This window comes from Pelodiscus sinensis, chromosome 3 (assembly GCF_049634645.1).
Source record: "Pelodiscus sinensis isolate JC-2024 chromosome 3, ASM4963464v1, whole genome shotgun sequence".
In the NCBI taxonomy this organism is placed as follows: domain Eukaryota; kingdom Metazoa; phylum Chordata; order Testudines; family Trionychidae; genus Pelodiscus; species Pelodiscus sinensis.
In genome coordinates, this window is record NC_134713.1 from 41829617 (window position 1) to 41853366 (window position 23750).

The following is a 23750-nucleotide window of genomic DNA, read 5'->3' on the forward strand; positions in this document are numbered from 1 at the left end:
TTCTTGTAATCCTGTCTCCTGAGGGTGAGAAGGGATTAGAACAGCGATCTGCTATATTTTAGGTGAGTTACTTAACTACTGAGCTATGGAGTAGTCTGATAAGGTGCTCCTTCAATCTTCTGTACTGAATTTATTCCACATTAACTGAATCATTAAACAATGATAATTGGGCCAGAGAGAGTTAGAATGACATTCTAGTGTCTTGCTGAGTCAAAGTAGGTGAGATGATATCTTTTATTATCAACTTCAATTTATTATCAAGGCCAACTTCTGTAGGTGAAAAAGACAAGTTTTTGAACTTAAAAACACTATTTCTTCCTATTCCTTATGTTGAAGGTCAAGTACCTAACTCAGGAGTTGTGGATTAGTGTTGTTTCTGGGATTTTTCCACAATGCTGAGTGTTGCCATGCCAAAGTCCTTTTATCCAACCACTTCTTCTAAAAGATCAACATGTTTCTGAGGAAAGTCACAAAGGGACACTATCCATGTAAAAAAATAAGTGAGCCTGTAAATCATTACAATAATTACTATAATGAGCTCTATAAAATATTATTTAATTTTAACTTGTAATGCTTCTATTTTATTGTGTATGTGTTGTTCATGTTAGATGACAAAAATAAACTAATTGCTTTAATATTTTGCTGCTAATGGACTAGCACAGTTCTTCAGTGATTATGTTGCAATTACTGTAGATGAACATAGAAATCCAGAGAGAGAAACTGCTTGGTTTGGGATTAAAAGAAAAATAACTACAGAAATGTTTCTCTTAATATCATACTCTCTTATAAACACTTTGTTTTTATCAAAACCTAAATAAACCTGATTAGATCGGGGGGGGGGGGGGGGGGAGGTTTCTTGGCAAATTATCATCATATGATAAGAAATCTTAAAGGAATTACAAAGTACAAATCTGAAATCTTATCAAATAAGAAAAAGGTTGGCGTGATTGCTATATGTTGACATGTTTTATTTTTCTTTACTTCAGCATTGAGGATGGTGATGATGATGGCAAGATGGCTGATCTTTTGTCCTATTTTCAGCAGCAACTTGCTCTTCAAGAATCCTCAGTCAAACTTTGTCAGCCTGATCTTGATGTCAGTCAGACTCATATCTCAGGTGTGTGATTGATTATGTCATAACTTTGTAAAGAAGGAATTTTTAGAGTCATATGTTCAAGCTCAGTTTTAATAAAATGTTTGGGGTTTTTTATTCTAAAAACTAAATTTAAAGAATGTCATTGTAAACGACTCAAGGTATCTATTTGTTCATTATAATAACTAGATGTTTGGGAATAAAGTTCAACTGTCTTACCAGGTCGGTCTTCATACATATTCTTGTACCTGTAAGCTACTCCATGCAGGCAGACTCATGCAAAGCGGCTTGCAAAATCAGTGCTTCACTTTAAAATTCCTTTAGCTAGGATGAATGTTCAGTGCTCTTGTCTTGTTTACCTCTGACAGTTATGTTCAGTATGTTGATATTGGGAGAGGGAATAGGCTGACATATATTTATTTATTTTTGAATACATTGAAGGACTGTCTTAACTGTTAAGGTACAATCCTAAAAGACATAAGCAGGTGTTCTGTCCGACATACTATGAGTAGTCCTATTGACTTCACTGGGACTACTCCCAAGGTGTAAAAGTTAACATGTACAAGTCTTTGCAGGAGTGGGTCCTAAATTCTGATTTCTTAACATTTGTTGTCGTGCCTCTTGCTTTTTTTTTAAAAAAAAGTTGCTATTTACCTTTCCTTAAAACTGACTTTGTTTTAGGAAAATTGAAACACTCATGTGTATAAGAAAATGTGAAATTGCTATAATTTTGTGAATGAAAGTGATTTGTTTTATGTAAGTGGATCTTTTATGTTTGCTGATGGAGAGTGTCAGATTCCTTTCAGTGAAAGCAAGCATTTTCATAGCTGTTGCTATAAATGAATCAGTTCATACGCAGATTAGAAAACTTTAGCCATGGTATTTGAAAATGAGCAGTGATATTTTTTGGGTGGAGGGATAGGGCAGGGAAATGCCTCCATTTTGAGGCATCCAATTTGACAGTTACAGTAGGTATGATTTTTGGTGGATGGTGCTCAACACTTTTAGATAATCAGACCTTTAACCCTTTCAGATAATTAGATTTAAGAGTTTGTCTTGGCTTGGGCAAAAAATAAGGAACTTCAGCAGAACTTTGGCATTCTTTGCTGTCATCTGCTATGTTTTTAACCCTTCCCATTTAGACCAGTTTTCTTGGTGTGTGTTTTGTTTTTGTTTTGTTTTTTTAACCCCCCCAAAACTTGGAAGTTTGCACTTAGTATATTATATTATATCTCTAGGGTTGCCAGGTGTCTGGTTTTGAACTGGACAGTCCAGTATTTGAACTTTCTGTTCAGGAAACAAACTGAGAAAATATAAATGTCCGGTATTTTCTAAATAAGATGTAATATAGATTATGATGTAATGTCAAGTGTGTCCTGTATTTTTGTTGAAACCATCTGGCAACCCTACATATCTCTGCCTGAGTGGGAGAAGGCCTCAAGATCTCCTCTCCTTTTTAGTATTTCTTCCTAAGTCTCCATGCTATTCCTGTATTTTACTGCGCTTCTCTGCTTGTAGTAGAGTTGACAGTCACTAACATATTGATCTTTAATACATTTGTTAATCGGGTGAAGGGATCACTATTGATCATTTTTGCAGCAGTTATAGAGCCACTGGCTTAGGGAGAAAAGTATGCTGGATGTGAAAGAGAACTTGGAATGGCTTCATTTCTTGTGGTCACGTGTGCATTTATTATTCTACTAACACCAAAAAGCCAGGCTCAAGATCTAGGTTTGCAAGATACAGGCAGTCCCCGAGTTACGCGGATCCGACGTATGTCGGATCCGCAGTTACGAATGGGGATTTTCTCGCCCCGGAGGACTGGAGCGGCGGGATGCCTGGTCCCGCCGCCCGCCTCTTCCGGGGCGAGAAAAGCTGCTCCCCGTCTCCCTGGTCTGCTGGAAGAGCCAGCAGACCAGGGAGACGGGGAGCAAAGCGGCGGAGGACCCGGGCCGGACCCGCGGCGCTGATCTGGAAGGGCCGCGGGTCCGGCCTGGGTCCTCCGCCACTTTGCTCAGCGTCTCCCTGGTCTGTTGGGGGGGGACGCAGCTAGTGCCCCCAGCAGACCAGGGAGACGTGGAGCAAAGCCCGGGGCCTGTGGTAGAGCAGGTGGGGCGCTGCCGGTTGGTCCCGCAGCACCGCTCCTTGGCGCTATTGGACCAACCCGGCAGCACCCCAGCTGCTCTGCCCCAGGAGTCCTGATTCAGCCGCTGCTGATCAGTTTCAGCAGTGGCTGAATCAGGATGCCTGGGGCAGAGCAGCTGGGGTGCTGCTGGGTTGGTCCAGTAGCGCCGAGGAGCGGCCGCGCTACTGGACCAACCCAGCAGCACCCTAGCTGCTCTGCCCCAGGCGTCCTCAAGTCAGCCGCTGCTGAAACTGACCAGCGGCTGACTACAGGAAGCCCGAGGCAGAGTTGCTCTGCCCCGGGCTTCCTGGAATCAGCTGCTGATCAGTTTCAGCAGCGGCTGACTTGGGGACTCCTGGGGTTCTTAAGTTGAATCTGTATGTAAGTCAGAACTGGTGTCCAGATTCAGCCGCTGTTGAAACTGATCAGTTTCAGCAGCGGCTGAATCTGGATGCCAGTTCCGACTTACATACAGATTCAACTTAAGAACAAACCTACAGTCCCTATCTTGTACATAACCCGGGGACTGCCTGTACTGTAAACACATAAGACACTGTCTATGCCTGGAACATGATTCCCTTATTTTTACAATATTTAAATGCCAGCAAAGCATTCTTTGATTGTATTTCTATTCTGTTTTCTTTAGCTACTGTCTGGCATACAGAAAGAAATGTAGAATGTAAATAAGAGAACACTAATCAAAGATGGCAGTAGCATGTGTGCGTGTTTGTTTTTTGGAGTGGTGATTAGTTCTTGATGCAAGAAAGCTGGGGAAGATCAGACTGCTACTATTTAACATAAATGTTAGATTTTTATATCCCACCAAGAGTGTGATGCATTTTTTTAGAAAAGCAAATAAGATATTTATGATCTCACCAGAAGTCTAACATTGCTAAGATACGTGCATTTTAAAAAATTCTTCAATTGACTTATGAATCTTAAGTGTTTGTGTTTAATTTCCTAGATTTTGCTAAACTAGAAAAGAATATAAGCATCCAGGTTCACTAGCTTTGGCTGACTGACCAGTGATAATTATCAGTGTTGTTCAAATTAGTAGGCACCAATTTGCCAAAGGCTCAGGATTTTTAAGGTTTTAGCTGTTTAAGCAGCAATATTACATTCTAAAGAATTACAGCTAATGCACCTTCCAGCACTTAAGTTGCCAAAGACTGTCTGGAGCCTGTTTATGTACTGTATTGCTATGAATGTATATCAATAGCATACATGTGTGTACATAAAGCTAACAGTGGTAAAGGAGCATGAGCTTTATAGTTGTTAGCATAGCTGTTTTTAACTGCATATGCCTCCAATGGTATTTTTGTAGGTACTTGTTACTAAATTCGGGGTTTTCAAAATGTAGCAAAGGCATGATTCCTCAGTTAGTAATAATTCCAAATTGAGTTTTAACTTCCAAAGTTCAAGTGTTTGTATCAATGAACAAATCATCTGGGATCATAAAAATTAGTTTTTTCCCCTGTCCATCTCACTACTCAAATGACTAAATGCTATTTGCTCAGATTTTCCAGAAAAGTCACCTAAGGCTGAGACCAAATATCAAAACACTTCCGTTCAAAAGAGCACTTTGTTTCCCTCAAATCAGTTAACATATAAAAACAGTTACTCAATAGAAATAGTTTTGTAGCCTTAACTACAGCATCTGTCACTGGTGAGTACTACGCTTCTCTAGCAGTTTTTACTAAGGGATCTCAGAGCAGTTTAGTCTAAACAAATCTCACACTTTACTTTTGTTCATCCCTAGACAGTAGAAAGCAGCAGCTGTTTAACAGCATATGCCAACACTCTTAACAGTAAAGGCTAAGGTAATAAAGAAGATTATATCCAGCTAAAACTGCAGAAAAAAATTAGGGAGGCAGAATGGAAGCCGATAGAATCCTGACTAAAACTCCAGGGTTTTCTTACTCTACCTTTACTCGGATGAGAATTTTCTTAGTATCTCACTTGTCTGTAACTTTGATTAGGATATTTATTTATTACATAATTGGAAAGAGTCCTCCAATAATACCTTGCTATCTGACACCTTCTGGGTCCAATTCGCTCAATACTGACAGAGGGACAAGTGATAGACTATTGATTAACCAACACTACTTCATACAGGTTATGTGTTCCTAGTAAAGATGTTAAGTAACCGTTAATTTACGAGTCAGGTGGTTGATGGAGCTGCTGGGGCTCTTGTATATTTCAAAGGAGGAATGCAGAACTCTGCCTGCAGCCCGGGGCCAGTGGGAAGTCCCACTGACCCAGGGTTCCATGCACGGTAGCCCCTCACAGCTGATCCTGGGATCAGCTATGCAGCATTGCCCCTTTGAGTGCCCCTTCTTCCTCCGCCCCCCTCCTTTGCTGATAGAGGCAGCAATGGGGGTGGGGGAGGAATTGACTAGTCCCTAACATCCCTAGTTCCTAATGGTGTCCCTTCCAAGTACCAACTTGCTTGAACCTTCTTAGCTTTTGATATCAGAGGGCATCACAGCTTGGCTCACACACAAGATATAAAAAGTGTGTTTAAGAAATACATTTTACTTTACATGCGTGGTAAATGCTTTACATGTGTGGTAAATGTACAAAATGCTCTTTTATTTATTTATTTATTTATTTTTAAATTTCTGGAGAAATAATTTTTATAAAATTATCTGATATACCTGTTGTCTCCTGAAAAGAAATGTAGCTGTGTAGTCCATATCTGACAAATGTTTTGTTACCATGTCATGTTGCCTTTATATTTGTATATTATATGCAGTTCTTACTCTGGGGGCATACTGCTTGACTGCACATCCACAGAAAACACTTCCCCCCTCTTCCTCCTGGTGAATTCCTGTACTGCCCTACAGAAAATGACAGAGAAGCTGTGCGTTTCAGGCTGTGGGGGTGGGAATGACCATGGACTCAGTTTTGGGGGAGAATTTCATTGCCCCCTCCAAACAGAGGTGAGGCATAGGCAGGCACACAGTTATGTGACACTGGGTTCCCATGTGCATGTGCGCGTGCATGCACACACACACCCTTCCACATCAGTTTCTGTAAGAGTAGAGCTACTTAGCTGAAGGAGATTGTGTCTCTGCTCCATTGATTCTGCAACTGAACGCTGCCTTTTGTGTCCTAGTGCCAGTCAGGCTCCCCTTCTGTGTGCTGGGAGCCTTCCTGTTTTTTGTTCAACAGTGAATGCCTGCAGTGGGGTTCGATAAGGGGCTGTATTGGAAATGAGGGAAATGGGCTCCCCTGTAAAGCACACCCATCAAACCCTCATCCTGACATGCTTCATTCACCAATCCCCTTCACTGAGCCCCATCTTTCCACACCCAAACCCCCATTGATGAGCCCAAACCATCTTCACTTGGATCTCCTGCAGAGCTCCATTGCCCCTGTGCCTGGAATCCCCAAACAAGCCACTGTGCAACCAGATCTTGGAGTGAACCAAACACACTCAGATTGCCCCATGCTAAACCCCTCCATACCTGAATTCGGCTGAGTTAAGACAGCTTGTCCACACACACAGGTTGCACCTTGCTCAGAGAGGCAGGCCCCATGATGTTCCTGAGGGGGAGGGGAGCGGGGGGGGGGGGGGGGGGGAGGCCCAGCTCTTGCACTGTCAGGGTCAGGTGCAGCTTCACTGCCAAGTTCTACTGAGGGAAGTGAGGTCTTCAGGTTGCTGTTCTAAAGTGGCCTCTGCTGCTAACTGTCATGCTGGAGCCTCATATATTTATTGCCAAATAAAATTGGCAGAATTTTAAAATATAGTATATATTTCTTTTGGTGCAGAATTCCCTCAGGAGTAAGTTGTTTATCATGAATTTTTATGTAAGCTTTTTGGTTGGCTATTCCCAATCAAATTTGTTCTCTAAATTCCCATGAAGAATAGGATTTTGGTAGCTATAAAAAAATTAAGGAAATAGTTTTTTGATAGTCTTATGACAATGTGATCACTTAATTATGTTCTTGTTCACAGTGCTGCCTATGGAAGTGCTAATGTACATTTTTCGATGGGTGGTTTCCAGTGATTTGGACATAAGGTCACTAGAGCAGCTATCTATGGTCTGTAGAGGATTTTACATTTGTGCCAGGTACAGTTGAAACTTTATCCATATTGTGAGAGATTTACCTTCTGCTCTTTTGGGTTGAGAACAAAGAGATTTTCTGTGCTGAACTAATAAAACAGATCTTAATCTTAGGCTTTAAACTGGTTACTAGTATGCAATTAGTAGACATTTAGGTAGAGAAAGTCACTGTGGGAATTGGAATTAGAAAATTCCTGGTGGCACTTACCTCCTATTGACATTTTCTTGAGAATACTGTTTAAATAAACGTGAACAGAGGCTGTATTTTGAGCTATAAACAGTTAGAATTGCCAAAAACATAGTTTTGTGTATAATAACCCTGCATAATGGTTCTATTCCTGTCTCTGTCATTAGCTTGATGATGACCTTTCCCACGTTTTTTTGTTTCTTCATGCCTGCATCTGTAAAATGGGGATAATAATATTGACCACCTTTGTGAAGTGCTTTGAGATCTGCTGATGGGGTAGAGGCGAGGGGGGAATAGGGATGTTAAATTGTGGGTAATCAGCTAATCAAGTAGTTGATGGAATTTCCATCGACTACTCAATTAGTCAATAAGAGGGGAAAACTACAGAGCCTCAGCAGGGTTAGCGTCTAGCCTGGGAACTAACCCCATTGCAGCTCTGCCTTTTAAATGTATTAAGAGCTGCCAGGCTCTTAATATATCTTTAAAAGCAGAGGCACAATGGGGGAAGGGGGGTAGCAGGCGTGAGCTGAGAATCAGCTGATTCCCAACTCGTGCCTGGTCCCCTGCTATGCCTCTCCTCACCCTCCTTACCCCCTGCTCCTGAGATGGTGCTGGGGGGAATTGGCTTTCCCATGCTGGTCTCCCCCCAGTATCAGCTCCTGCTCCCTCCCCTTGCTTCCTCTCTCTGATAGGCAGCAAGTGTGGGGGAAGCGACTAGTCCAGTAACTACTCAACTAGTCACTTACATCCCTGAGGGGGAGGGCGAAACTACATGAGAGGTTGATATAATTAGCATTGGTATAGAATGACTTGTAAATTCATAGAGGAAAGCAGCCTGTATTAAGAGTATGTATGTATTTATTTTAGGCTGCTAAATCCTTCTCTCTGTATTCATGAGTATTCTATGTTAAACTCTTGATAATACTAATCAAGTGCTTGAATAACTCTGATGATAGTGATGTAAACGTCTGGGTAACTAGAAGCTATTAGTCAAATATCAACTAATATGTTTTGGTGATATTTGAATGTTTACAAGCAAGAAGCACTCTTGCTCACAAAAGAGAGGGCATATTTTCAAATGGAGAGGAGAAGTCCCAAAATAATAGTACAGTAATTCTTCACTTAACACGTGCCCGCTTAACACGTTTTTGCAATAGCACACATATATATATATATTTATTTATTTAAAGGGAACATTTTTCAAACAACATGACCCCGTCCCCACAATAACACAATTTCCCCTAGGGCCGGCCTAGTGGCCGGCAGCTGCATGAGGCTTCCCCTGCCTCCCTGCAAAGCGGCAGAGGTTTGCCGCTTGCAGCACCGTTCCCCGGTAACCCTGTCTGGCCGGACACAAGGCATCTGGCTAGAGGGGGTCACCAGGGAACTGCACGGCGAGCGGCAAACCTCCGCCATTTTGTAAGGAGGCAGAAGAAGCCCCGCGCAATAGTGTGTGACTTTGATAACCATATAGACATCGCAGAGTATTGCTGGGTGAACTCACACAGTGTTCTGTGCTGTATTGTGACTGTATCATATGTTGTACCTTATGATGAGAAAATGGCTTTCTAGCTTCTCAATGATTCCAAGCTCTAAGTGGATTAATAATTTAGTAATTAAACAGTCTTAGAAAAGTGCTTTTGACTCTTTCAAGACCTCATCTACCACTATGTTTTTAAAGTTCCCCACTCGTCTTTTGAGACTTGATATTGGAGTTCTGTAAGATGCTGTAAAGCTGTGAGTTTTGCTTTCATATTTTCACCAGGGATCCTGAAATCTGGCGTCAAGCCTGTTTAAGGGTTTGGGGCAGAAGCTGTAATAAACTTGTTCCCTATACCTCCTGGAGGGAAATGTTTCTGGAAAGACCCCGTGTTCGATTTGATGGTAAGGGTTATTTTTGAAAACTGAGATGTCTTCATTGTTACTTTGCCCGACAAAACTTGCGTCATGTTTTATTTCTGGCTTTATCTACACATAAAATTGAACAAAAAAATGTGTTGTTCCTGATTGGTTACCCCCCTATCCCCCAATAACAAAAGTTTTGCCACAACAAGTACAAGTGTAAACATTGCTTTATTGGCAGGTGCACTCTCCTGTCGATAAAGCAAAAGCCACTCGTAGGGGCTGGAAGTATTTTATCAGCAAATGTGCTGACAAGCAACATTTACCTGTGCCGACTTTTAGTGATAGGGCTGTGTCAACATAGCCTTGTCGCTAAAAGCTGAGTTAGTCTCTGTCTAATTATATAGTGGCACAAATGTAAGTTTATGTGCTTTTAAAAGATGTTTACATTTTTAGATATTTATTTTCTTGTTTGCTTCTTTTCTGTAGGTGTGTACATCAGCAAGACAACATACATACGCCAAGGAGAGCAGTCTCTTGATGGTTTCTATAGGGCATGGCACCAAGTGGAATATTACAGGTAGAACTGTAGTAAACTGAATGAGCTTATCTCGTTTCTTCTCTCCGGCTACGTCTACACTGGCCCCTTTTCCGGAAGGGGCATGTAAATTTCACTAGTCGTCGTAGGGAAATCCGCAGGGGATTTAAATATCCCCCGCGGCATTTAAATAAAAATGTCCGCCGCTTTTTTCCGGCTTTTAAAAAAGCCGGAAAAGAGCGTCTAGACTGGCCCCGATCCTCCGGAAAAAGTGCCCTTTTCCGGAGGCTCTTATTCCTACTTTGAATAAGGAATAAGTAGGAATAAGAGCCTCCGGAAAAGGGCACTTTTTCCGGAGGATCGGGGCCAGTCTAGACGCTCTTTTCCGGCTTTTTTAAAAGCTGGAAAAAAGCGGCGGACATTTTTATTTAAATGCCGCGGGGGATATTTAAATCCCCCGCGGATTTCCCTACGACGACTAGTGAAATTTACATGCCTCTTCCAGAAAAGGGGCCAGTGTAGACGTAGCCCCCAAGTATTGTTCATTTAAATATAAGTCTCAGTATTGCAAGCACTTGTCAACTTAGTGTGTAAAGTTACTTGACTGAAGGATTTCCAGGATCATGGTCATAAGGAATATTGTTAGATCTGGTCAATAGATGTAGGTTTATAAACTAATTTTCCTCCTCAGTTAAACCTTCTGCTCATGTCAGTAAAACTAGAGCTTTAAAGATATCACAGATTTCTCCCAGTCCCCAAATCATTCCTTCCTTTCTGTTCATCAAAATAGTGTTCAACAAAGAAAAATTGAGATTAAATAAGAATTGCTTTTAAATCTACTCAGGTAAGCTGCTTGTTGTAGTCTAGACTCCCTGTGTATGGTTGTTTCCCAAACCCAAAAGCAATGTTCCACTGTGGTCAGCACCTCTATGAATGCCACAAGAAATCTCATATCTTACAAATGCTGCTCAGACTCCTTATTGTCACTTTGCAGCTTCAGGAATAACTTGACTGCCATGTATGATGTGCTAGTGAGACCTGTCGGCATTTTCGTCAATAGTTGGGGATCCATTCCTGCACACAGGAGGCAGAACACACAAGCCATTGAAAGATGGCACCAAATATGGACGGAAGTGTAAAGATTGCTGGAATGTGAAGTGATGCACGATGAAGTGTCAGACAGGGCCCAGGATGCCCCCCATCTCTCCCCACAAACCTCTGTGGCAGAAGAACAACAAGTGCTTGGAGTGATAGCTGCCCAGAAAGCGCCTTTCAGACCAGTGCAGCAAGTGCCGCGAGTGTGGTCATACTAATGCACTAGCATCTGACTATATGGACACCAAATAGTGTTTTGCTTCTGTGCTCCGTGAGCAGTGCTAAGGCCATGTGTATTCTGGCATATACAGTGTACAAAAATGGTTCAGCTTGCACCAACTGGTGGAGACAGTTGTGTGCATTCATTAGAGGCAAAGATTTCATCTCCTCACACCCCAATTTGTACAATTGAAAGTTGAGAAACACTTACAAGTTTTAAAAGTTTGAGGGAGTAGCTGTGTTAGTCTGAAACTGAAAAAACTTAACAAATAGTCTTGCTGCACCTTAGAGACTAACAGAAATGTAGATGATATCATAAGCTTTTATGGGCCCAACCCACTTCTGAATTCATCTGAAGGGGTGGGTTGTGCCCATGAAAGCTCATGATACCATCTACATCTTTTGTTAGTCTCTAAAGTGCTGCAAGACTATTTGTTGTTTTTTAAGTTTTTCCAGATAAAGGATAAATAAGGGCTCCACTATTTCGAATTTATTTCAAAATAGCGGTTTGCCTGTGTGTAGACTCTATTAAAGTTAATTCGAAATAACTGCTGTTATTTTGAATTAACTTTGTAGTGTAGACATACCCCTAGAGAATGGGAAGTGACTGTGTTCAGGAAGGTATACTGCAGAAAGGGATCTAGGAGTCATAGTGGACCACAAGCTAAATATGAATCAACAGTGTGACACTATTGCAAAAAAAAAAAAAAAAAGCTAACATGATTCTGGGATGCATTAACTGGAGTGTTGAGAGCAAGACACGAGAAGTCATTTGTCCATTGTACTCTGCAACTCTACTCAGTTGGAGTATTGTGTCCTGTTCCGGGCACCACATTTCAAGAAAGATGCGGAGAAATTGGAGAAGATCCAGAGCAACAAAAATGATTAAAGGTCTAGAAAACATGACTTATGAGGGAAGACTGAAATAATTAAGCTTGTTTAGTTTAGAAAAGAGAGGACATGATAGCAGTTTTCAGGTATCTAAAAGGGTGTTACAAGGAGGAGGGAGAAAAATTGTTCTCCTTGTCCTCAGATGATTGCAGCAAGGGAGGTTTAGTTTGGACATTAGGAAAAACTTCCTGCTTGTCACGGTGGTTAAACGCTGGAATAAATTGCCTATGGAGGTTGTGGAATCTCTCACTAGAGATATTTAAGAGCAGGTTGGATAGACCTAGATCAGGGGTCGGCAACCTGTGGCTCACAAGCCAAATATGGCTCACTAGGGAGCCAGATATGGCTCTTCTGAAGCCGCAGCTCAGCCTCTCTTTACTCCCCTCTGGAGCAGAGAGCCAGCGCTGGTGCAGCCCCCCAAGACTAGAATGCCAGCACCTGCTTCCTGCGGGTGCAGGTGAACGGAAGAAAGTTCTGAGGTGAACGGGAGAAAGTTCTGCACTGGATCCAGCATACAGAGAACAAGCAGAGCTAAACATGGTTCAGTGCAAAAGCTCTTTCCTTCCCCCAGCATGGGGGAAACCCAGAACTAAAAATGAGTCCAAATGTTGCCCATTTCCTTCTCTTGGAAACATTTCCTGGAGGCTTCCTCTGTGAATGGGAACCATGGGATGCGTGTTACACCGTTTCTGCCACACGGTACGAAAACAAGTGCTTCCCCTCCCCTACCCCCCCACCATCCCTCATTCTCAGCCTCCCCTCCATCCCCTCACTCATACTCCCCTCCAGACACCACATGTCCCCTGCCCGGACACCCCTTGCCACCTTTCCCTGGCTAGACAGCCCCTGCCCAGACACTCTGCCCCCACCAGACAGCGCCTGCCCCCTGGTCAGTTACCTTACCTCACACCTTCATCCCCTTCCATACCCCACCTCCCGCCCAGACCTTGCACTCCCATCCGTATCCCACTGTGTGGCATCCCGCACACTTACCCCTTCATTTTTGGCCCAGCCCAGTACTGAACAAGGCCTACAAAATCCACTAACCCTGGTACCCCAGAAGAGTAAATCTGGCCTGAAGTCTTGAACCTCAGTCATCCCTGCCCCTCCCCCTTTATAGTGCTGGAGCACTTGGGCAGTGAGGGGTTTCAGTTGGTCACATCAGTGAGGGTTCGGTTTGGTTTTTTTGTTTGTTTTTTTTTCTGTTAGTCAATGGCCTCTGACCCAAAAAAGGTTCCCCATTCCTGCCATAAATAAATACAATGTTGAAACCTTTTGTGTTGGACGTTATATTTTATTTAAAAATGAAGTCTGGCCAACGAGCCCTCAATTGGAGCCCAGTACCCATCTGGCTGCAGCGCCATACCACTCTTGCACCCCCCACATGCCAACCCTGAGCCCATCAAACACCTGGACCCCACTGCCCTGAGTCCCTCATATTCTCACATCCCTAGACTCCTCTACCCTCACATGCTCAGTCCCCTGCCATAACACTTCTGTACCCCCATGTACCCCAACCGTGTGCCCTGAGTCCATCATACACCCTTGAACCCCTTGTACACTCCAGACTCCTGCCATAAGATTGACAGTGTCAAGACAGCCTGAATGTGTGCATGAAGGTGGATTTGACCAGTTATGTAAACTTCAAAGAAATGTACAAAAAGATGCAGCAGCAGAAGTCCATTAAAGAAAGTCTGAGAGTACAGTGTTTTCATTTATGCTATTATTAATCATTGTCAGTAGTAGCACGAACAGACTCCACCAGCTAGTAGAATAGAGGGAGTTGATTGCTTCTCCAGGATACAGCACAGATGTAATCTGGTTACAGGGCAGGCCTAGGATGTCTCAGCTCCCCTTGAGATGGGGGAGAATGGGGCCCTAAATCCCAGCTCCTTGCTTAGGCTGTTTCCTCCATGCTTCCAGACAAACTAAAACCCTCTTCCAGCCCGGCCCCCCAGCAAGGTGTTGGTCTCCACCCTCCTTCCTTTCTCTCCCTCCCTGGGAGGCTGAGCCTGGGTGTCTGAGTTAATACACATTTGGGAGAGTCAATGAGAATCTCCCATCACAGCACAGGGGAACCCCGGGTCACAGAGCAGACAGCACCCCCACTTCGCCATACCTGCCTTAAGGGTTGGACTTGATTCTATGACTTACAGAATATCAAAATAAAAGAAATTTAATTTAAATGAAAATCCAAATATTTGTATTTTAGGATATGTCTACACTTGCACCCTCTTTCGAGAGAGGGATGCAAATGAAGACATTAGAAATTGCAAATGAAGCCCGGGATTTAAATATCCCGGGCTTCATTTACAGGGCTCGACAAATAATGCAATCTACTTGCCCGTGGCGAGTAGATTGCAACCTGGAGGAGCCGGGTTCGGGTGATCTGCACATGCGCAGATCGCCAGACAGCGCGGCTGGGGAGCGGGGCTCGCCGCGGTTTGGCGAGCTCTGTTCATTTGCATAATCACGTTATGGCGTTATTTCACAATAATAGACGCTGTTAAGACACGGTTATTCTCTCGAAATAACTGGTAAACCTCATTGTATGACGTGTAAGCGTTATTTTTTGAGAGAAGGGTTTTCTCTCGAGATAACCGCATCTGTTATTTCGAAATAGTGCTATAATGCAGTTATGCAAATTAAGCTGGGATTTAAATATCCCACGCTTCATTTGCAATTTCGAATGTCTTCATTTGCATCCCTCTCTCGGAAGGGTGCAGAGTAAGTGTAAACTTACCCTTACTTTTTATGTGTTTAGGAAATGCTGAATAGTCATAATGATTTTGTTCCCCTGTATAGTAATATAAATAAATTACCAAAATAAGTGAAACTGGTATGATATTGCATTATTTTGACAAATAAAAATGCAGAATTTTGGATATTTTGGCACAAAATTCCTTTTGGAGTATTCCGGTACAGAAGTATTATTAAACAGATGTCTTCAGATTAATATGAGTTAAGTGCTAATTACACTTCTCTCTGTCGACGCTGAGTAGAAAGAAGATCCCAAAGTTTATACGAGGTTCATCTTGGCTTCTGGTCATTAGCTCTTTTCCTGTATTCCTACTCTGAACAAAAGTTCTCAGCTTCTGTGTTCTTGCATAATTCTACACAGTTTGGTCCCAAACCAGGTCTTTTGGTTTCTGATGAGCTGTTTCTATGCTTTTGAAAATGTGGACGTCTGTATTCAAATGCTAAGAATGTAGCATTGTAGGTGCTAACCTGTGTGACTGCCATGAGAAAACATAAAGGCTGTGTCTAGACTGCACCCCTTTTCCGGAAAAGGGATGCAGATTAGCCACATCGCAATTGCAAATGAAGCGGGGATTTAAATCTTCCCCGCTTCATTTGCATAAACATGGCTGCCGCTTTTTTCCGGCTTGGGGCTTTGCCGGAGAAAAGCGCCAGTCTAGATGGGGATCATTCGGAAAATAAAGCCTTTTCCGAAAGATCCCTTATTCCTGATTTATATAATTGTATTTTTCAGATACCTGCGATTCTTTCCAGATGGTCAAGTAATGATGCTAACAACTCCTGAAGATCCCCAATCTATTGTTCCTCGTTTACGGACTAAAAATACAAGGTATGTTGAAATTGTCCATTTGTCTGCATCACCCCTTCCCTTTTCCCTTACAGAAAAGGGACACTTTTCACTCATGTTAGCATCTATATTTAGGATTAGTAAAAAAATTAATATAATTTATTATTTCCATTGTGGCATAGATATTCGTCACCAGGGCTCACCAGCCGCATGGAAGTGTACGCTGCGCATGCGCAGACCGTGCTGCACTCTTGCTGACCGTGCTACGCGGCCCTGCAGAGTTAAAATCTACTTGCCACGGGCAAGTAGATTGCCTAATTTGTCGAGCCCTGTTATCACCAATAACAGGGCTGATGCTTTACAAAACAAAGAACTGTTCCCTGGCTCAAAAACTTATATCCTTAAAACACATGCACAAGTCAGTAATGAAAGGAAAAATAGAACTTACTAGCCAGTCTTAACACTTATGTGTTTTTATAACATAGTAAAGCTACTAGTAGAATCATAGAACCATAGAGCTACAAGAGACCTCAGAAGGCCATCAAGTCCAGTCCCCTTCCCAAGGCAGGACCAATCCCAATTAAATCAACCCAGCCCGGATTTTGTCAAGCTGAGACTTAAACACCTCTAGGGATAGAGACTCCACTACTTCCCTAGGTAACCCATTTCAGTGGTTCACCATCCTCCTAATAAAACAGTTTTTCCTAATATCCAACCTGGACCTCTCTCACCGCAACTTGAGACCATTGTTCCTTGTTCTGCCATCCGCCACTACTGTGAACAGCCTTTCTCCATCCACTTTGGAACCTCCCTTTAGGAAGTTGAAGACTGCTATCAAATCCCCCCTCACTCTTCTCTTCTGCAGACTAAATAGGCCCAACTCCCTCAGCCTCTCCTCGTAGGTCATATGCACCATCCCCTTAATCATTTTTTTTGCCCTCCGCTGGACCCTCTCCAATTTGTCCACATCCTTCCTATAATTGGGGGCCCAGAACTGGACACAATACTCCAGAGGTGGCCTCACCAGAGCCGAATAAAGAGGAATAATCACATCTCTGGATCTACTGGCAATGCTCCTCTTAATGCAACCTAATATGCCATTAGCCTTCTTGGCTACAGGGGCACACTGTTGACTCATATCCAGCTGTAATCCCCAGGTCCTTTTCTGCAGAACTGCTACTTAGCCAATCAGTACCCAGCCTGTAACGATGCTTGGGATTCTTCCGTCCCAAGTGCAGGCCTCTATACTTGTCCTTGTTGAACCTCAGATTTCTTTTGGCCCAGTCCTCTAATCTGTCCAGATCACTCTGGACCCTATCCCTGCCCTCCACCATATCTACCTCTCCCCCTAGCTTAGTGTCATTCGTAAACTTACTGAGGGTGCAATCCATCCCCTCATCTAGTCCATTAATAAAGATGTTGAACAAAACCAGTCTCAGAACTGAACCTTCGGGCACTCCGGTACAAACCGACCGCCATCCTGACATCGAGCCGTTGATCACTACCCGCTGGGCCTGACCTTCCAGCCAGCTTTCTATCCATCTTACCATCCATTTATCCAATCCACATTCCCTTTACTTGCTGGCAAGAATATTGTGGGAGACCGTATCAAAAGGCTTGCCAAAGTCAAGGTACATCATATCCACAGAGCCAGTTACCTCATCATAGAAGCTAATCAGATTAGTCAGGCATGACCTGATGTTCATGAATCCATACTGACTATTCCTGATCACTTTCCCCTCTTCCAAGTGCTTCAAAATGGATTCCTTGAGGATCCCCTCCATGACTTTTCCATGGACTTAGGTAAGACTGACCAGCCTATAGTTCACTGGATCGGCCTTCTTCCCTTTCTTAAAGATGGGTACTACATTTGCCTTTTTCCAATCATCTGGGATCTCTCTCCATCTCCACAACTTTTCAAAGATAATGGCCAAAGGCTCCGCAATGACATTTGCCAACTCTCTCAGTAGCCTCGGATGTATTAAGTCCAGACCCATGGATTTATGTACATTTAGCTTTTTTTAAGTAGTTCCTAACCTGTTCTTTCCCCACCAAGGGCTGTCGACCTCCTTCCCATACTGCGTCACTTAGCACATTAGTCTGGGAGCTGACCTTGTCTGTGAAGACCGAGGCAAAGATAGAATTAAGTACTTCAGCTTTCCCCACATCATCTGTCACTAGGTTACTGCCCTCATCCAGTAAGGTCCCCACACCCTCTCTGATCACCTTCTTCCTGCTAACATGCTTGTAGAAACCTTTCTTGTTATCCTTCACATACCTTGCGAGTCGCAATTCCAATTGCGCTTTTGCCTTCCTGATAACTCCCTTGCATTCTCGAGCTATACATTTATACCACTCCCTAGTCATCTGTCCAAGTTTCCACTTTTTGTAAGCTCCCTTTTTGTGCTTAAGTTCAACAAAGATTTCCCCGGTAAGCCAGTCTGGTCTCCTACTATATTTGCTTCTCTTGCTACGCATTGGAATGGTTTCTTTCTGTGCCTTCAATAAGGCTTCTTTAAAATACTGCTTGCTCTAAAAGGTAGATGGCTCAGTCCCTCTTAGGAAGGATTCCCTGACCACTACCACCCACCTTCTTGTTTTGGGGGTGGTGGTCATGGAACCCCCATTCCTAGGACTATGCATTCCATGCCTTCTGGTAGGATTGGTTCCCTTCCGATGTCTTCCTTGTAAGGTCCCTTCCAAAGCATTCACCATCACAGAGCCTGTAGATAGAGCCTGAAGGCGATTACTTACCTCTGTAGGAATGGGGGATTCCTGTGCAGGCCTTTTTTTCCCCTTCTAGTAGTTACATGCTACCAGTTCTCTCCCTCTTCCTGTACTGCCCTCTCTGGCTCTTCCTCCTGCCTTGTTTGCAGGATTTAACTCTGCCTTCTATTGAGGAAGTCTTCATCCTGTTGGATCGAACAGAAGATTGACACCTGGGCCTCCAGTCCTCTTAATTTTTTTCCTCCAAAATGGCAACCAGCTTGTACTTAATGCAGATGAAATCCCTTCTTTCTTCCGGGAGGAAGACAAACATGGCACATGCTGTGCAGGTAACAAAAGCAAAGCTATCACCATCCATACCTGCTGTCCTAAAAAAGGGTTTAAAGGAAAGGCAATAGTACCTCTCCTGCTTCCGTCTCCCCTTCCAAACTCCCTGTTTGCAGTCACCTGTTCGCAAGCACCTGTTTGCTGACTCTCTCCTTTCTAAAGCCCTGGACTCCCTGATAGTCTCTCCCCCTACCAAGGCTCAGCCAATCAGCAGAGGCTTCTAGATTTCAAGCTTTAATTAGAAGCTAACAGTTTCCAGCTGCCAGTCACAGCACACGCTCCGTTTGGGGGAGGAGGGCAGGGAAAGGGGGTGGGGGACCCACCACACTCACAAGCACAAACTCAGCACACAGCAAGAAAATCCCAAACACAACACACACTGCAGACAGCCACTTCCCTCGAGTCCTGTAGTCACTTCTCCCTTACCTGGAGAACTCCCTCTCTAAACGCCGTGTTTTAACCATACATACTTAAGACCATCCCTTTTAACTTTCCAGAACTGATGCAATCTTGCTTGGCCATTATCGCCTCTCCCAGGATACGGACAATCAAACCAAAGTATTTGCTGTATTAATGAAGAAGAAGGAAGAGGTAAGTACCAAAATAAAGTACAGAGAAATGAGAAAACAAGAGGGTCAATAAAGTGGGATTATGTTAAGGCTTTCACACAGTTGTGTTCTTAAAATGCGCATGAAGATGTGAGCTGTACCAGAGACTAGCGATGTTATGTCAGATATTTTACAAGGGCTCTTTGTGGTAATTTAATAACTTATTTGTCTCTGTCCAAAAATATATTAACTTTCTGAAGCAAGAAAGCAATCTGTCTGCATCAGCATACTGTGTCAAGCCTATTTGTTTGCTGTAAGATGATTTTATTCACACTTAGACACCATTTCTCTCCTAATAAGCCCTCTTCCAACAATTCCCCCAAGCTTGGTTGCTACACAAGGCCTGTATTAATTTGTAACAGCCTTGCTAAATTTAAAAAGATGTGTATACCTAGTTCACAAGATTGTGGCATGAGAATTAAGCCAGAGGAAGAAGGAAAAAGGTGGGAAGAGCAACGAAGACCTTTTTCAGACACCACCTTTCATCTGTATGGAACTTATTTCTGCAGCAATTCAATAAATGAATCTAAATAAAAACCAGCCAAGAGTTTAATGGGGAGTAACTATAACTTTCAACAACAGGTGTTGCACAAAAAAAGAAATAAGTATAGTAAGTAGCATCCAAATAATTACAAGTGCTGTGGTGTTGAACATCCAACTTAGTCTAGCTTGGTATAAGTTAAGCACTTTTTCAAGTAACATTACTACTTAATTCTAGCATTTTCTATGTATGAGACATTTTAGAATGTATAGTAAATAAGGAGGTGGTAAAATGAGGTTTAAACCAATGATGTAAACATAAAATAATTATGGTCTTGGTTTGACATTTTCTTAGCATGCTCTTCATTCTAAGAACTTAAAGGATCATAATGTTTTGGCAATGTAAAATATGTGAAGGTATCCTATGTATGAAGGCATGGAGTTTTTCTCTTTAAACCCTTATTTAAAGTATTATAGTAGTAGTAATAATACCAGAGTAGTGCTGTATATTCTTTTTATGTTTCTAAACTTCGTGTTTGTTGTACAGAAACCAATTGACTACCACAAATACCGGTATTTCCGCCGTGTTCCTATACAAGAAACAGAACACAGTTTTCATGTAGGTCTACAGCTGTGTTCCAGTGGCCGCCAGAGATTCAACAAGCTTGTTTGGATCCATCATTCTTGTCACATAACTTATAAGTAAGTTAATATGCTTGGAACAAGAGCAAGGAAAAATGTTTGTTAATGTGGCAGGAACCCTAATCTAATAATCCTAACCCTAATCTGTTTAATGGTAAAGTGTGATAAGAGTTTTTTGGTTTAAAAAATGACTTGAATATAAATAAATAATGGTCTTGGTTTGGCATTTTGTTAGTATAGCTTTCATTCTAAGAACTGAAAAGATCACTACTTTTTGGCAATGTAAAACTATCTGAAATATGAAGGCATGGAGTTTTTGCAGTGTATTAAAATTTGTGACTAGTATTTGATCTATTGTACCTGACAATCTTCAGCAGAAATATTTTTGTTCCTATTGGAGATGTTTTTCAAAACTGCTTTCTAGAACTACTTCTCTTTTTACCTATGGGCTTGTGAAGTGTGAAATGTAGGGAACACTGCAAGGAGCCTCTGCAAGGATACTTTCCAGCTCCCGGTCTGCTGTGGAGTAATGTGCCCTATTACTATGTCTGTCTGTGAGAGATAAGGGCAGACTCCATTTGCATACCCACTAATTCAGACCTTTGAGTTGTGGGGGCACAGAGGGCTGTGGTCATTATTCTTACCTATTAATTACAGCAGCAGCAGTCATAGAAGGGCTACTCAGATGTTCCTGATTCTGAATTGTAGGGAAAATTGAGGCTTCCCAACACTTTCCATACTTCCCCACATGTTTTCTGCTTAGGCTTTGCATAGGGACCAGTTCCTTAGTGTAGTGAGCTTGTAGTTAATAATGAATGAGCAAAATAATTGTTTTCATGGTGTGGAAAATAAAATAAAAATCCCGCTTCAGGGAAGTAGTTGATACTTTCACCCTGACTAATCCTTGAAGGTTGTCACTCTTACACTATGCCTTGTTTTACAGGAGAAGTTCTCTTGATGGACAGCACAAGAACTATGCAACATTTAGATCCTAATTAAGCCCAGTTTGGGGAGCTTATATGTTGCATAGCCCTTATGCTGGAGTTCTGCCAAAGGGGAGGTTTCAACTGGTGCAGACCAACAGAGTTGCGCATATCAATGCATAGGTCACGAGGCTATCCTCATGTGCTAGAGAACATAACTGGGAATTTAACCTATGAACATTAAATAGGCTAATAAGATATGGTATCACTTTACTGTAGTCTACATTCATGGTTTTCACTGAAACATGCAAAAATAGTATTTTTGCTTTAAATTTAAACATGCCTCACTTTACCTGCTTAACAAGGACAATTTCCTCCTTGTATTCCAAATTGTGAATCCTATGACAGGAGAGAAAAATATAATGCAGCATGGAATGACATTTCTTTATCTTGATAATCATTTGTCATTTTATTAATAATATACACACACATATTGGTTAGATGGGAGAGACAAAACACAGGCCATGTTTTCACATGAAGTGGTGTTGTATATACAAGGTTAGCTTGTGTGTCTGTGACGTTATGCACACTTCACATTATGAAAATACTGTATTACTCCTTATCACACTCCTGAAATACAGGATTGAAGGATTTAAATGGCAATTTGTATTTTGTGAAGGTATCTCACTACTTTTTTTTTTTAACATTCTTTGTAGATCTACTGGTGAGACTGCAGTCTCTGCTTTTGACATTGACAAGATGTACACCCCTCTGTTTTTTGCACGAGTGAAAAGTTTTACTGCATTTTCAGAAAAGCCTCTCTAAGAAATACATCTCTCTTCTTGCAACTCTTGCATGAATAAAAGATAAGAGCAAATGAGCACTTAAGTTTTACATCTGTATATATTTGAAACTTATTTTAAAGTTCTGGGAATCTTTTTGGAAGAATATATACTGGTAATATGTTCTATTTGATTTAGGGTGGCTGGGTTTTTATTGTTTTGAAATCAAGCTTATGAATTGTTTTAAACATTTATGTTGTGAAAAGACTTTGATAACATGAAAAGTTTTTACATGTCATTTTTCATACAGAGTTATGAACCATTCTCTCTAAAATGCAAGTCTTCATCTGCCTATGCACCTTAATGATATTTCAGTCCAGGAAGAATTGTAATAGAAAAACTTACTGTACACGTGATTTAGTGTGTGCACTCTGGTATAGGCTCCAAATGTGAAATAATTTGTCCTCCATCTGTTTAAAACTGTGTGTGACTTGAGAAGACAATTTTTTTCTTTTAAAGTAAATGCGTTTTGTTTGCCTTTAAGGAATGACAATACATTAAGTGCAAACATCAGTCTTCTGAAAAGCAAATCAAGAGCAAAGAAACCTGAACAAGTGTGAAGTTCAATCATAAAATTCAGCCATAAATGCACCATATGATAATGCACCAAATGATAATGCACCATAAATGTAAGCTGATCTTAATATCGGCCCATTAGAGCCTACCATCCCTGGGTGGCAGACCACTGTCAGGAGTAAGTCTGACGCAAGGGGCATATGGTGGTGCAGGGAAGTCTCTGAGAGTGCATGGTTCTGCTGGGATGGTGATTGTGAACTGTTCAGATTTGATTGCGCTAATGAGAACAGGGCTCACTCTAACATGTTTGTATTTCGTTGCTAATCCTTCATCTAGCTTTGCTACAGAAACTGTAAATTCATTGGGCATTTAACTTCTGGGGCTGCTACAGATTTTTAGGTACCATGTATTGCTTATCATAAAATATATTCCTTGGATTTTCATGCAGGCACTGTATGTGACTTTGGATTTTGGTGCAGAAACTGTATGCTGCTTATGATAAACATGTACTTTGGGTTCTCAAACAACTGAAGCTTCTACATTTGTTCTACTAAATTCATGTAAGATTTCTTTTCTTAAAGCAATTCCTTACAAATTTATCTTCTGAACAACTTATTTCAAAATACCGATTAGGAATTAAGAGGATGCAAGTACAAAAAAGTTGTTAAATGAACTTTATTTGTTCCAACATTTGTAAAGTGTACCCTTGCATGGAGCTACACTGTTTAAAAATACATCAATAAATTAACATTTTGCAAATAAATTAATTGTTATTTCTTAGTGACTTATGAGTACATTTACTTTTTTCACATAGTAAAATGTTCTGTGTTCAGTAAGGAGCCTGTACAACACACTTATACTCAGTAAGGATTACGTCATGTTTCAATACGACTGAGATTTAAAAATATCAGTTGTTTCAAATCTCAGTTGTTGGTCTTCAAGACAATGAAGTTCTATTAAATACATAAAGTAAGAGTGCCTGTTATGAAATTATTCATTGTAAGGGTTATGGTAAAACCTCCAATTTTTAGATTATTTTTAGTTGGTCTGCAATTGACATCTGTATGTAAAGAAATAC

The 23750-nt window shown here is 41.7% G+C and overlaps 1 protein-coding gene across 1 annotated transcript in view; it reads left to right on the plus strand.

The window, feature by feature from the left end:
• Positions 1 to 23456, plus strand: part of FBXO9 (F-box protein 9) — a 54375-nt gene extending 30919 nt beyond the window's left edge. Inside the window, exons 6-13 of the mRNA XM_006137744.4 lie at positions 987 to 1117; positions 7180 to 7294; positions 9241 to 9359; positions 9807 to 9897; positions 15554 to 15649; positions 19159 to 19252; positions 20297 to 20451; positions 22031 to 23456. Coding sequence (XP_006137806.1) covers positions 987 to 1117; positions 7180 to 7294; positions 9241 to 9359; positions 9807 to 9897; positions 15554 to 15649; positions 19159 to 19252; positions 20297 to 20451; positions 22031 to 22139 — 910 coding nt within the window. The 3' untranslated portion in view covers positions 22140 to 23456. The remainder of the gene's footprint in view (positions 1 to 986; positions 1118 to 7179; positions 7295 to 9240; positions 9360 to 9806; positions 9898 to 15553; positions 15650 to 19158; positions 19253 to 20296; positions 20452 to 22030) is intronic.
• Positions 23457 to 23750: the final 294 nt, after the last annotated feature.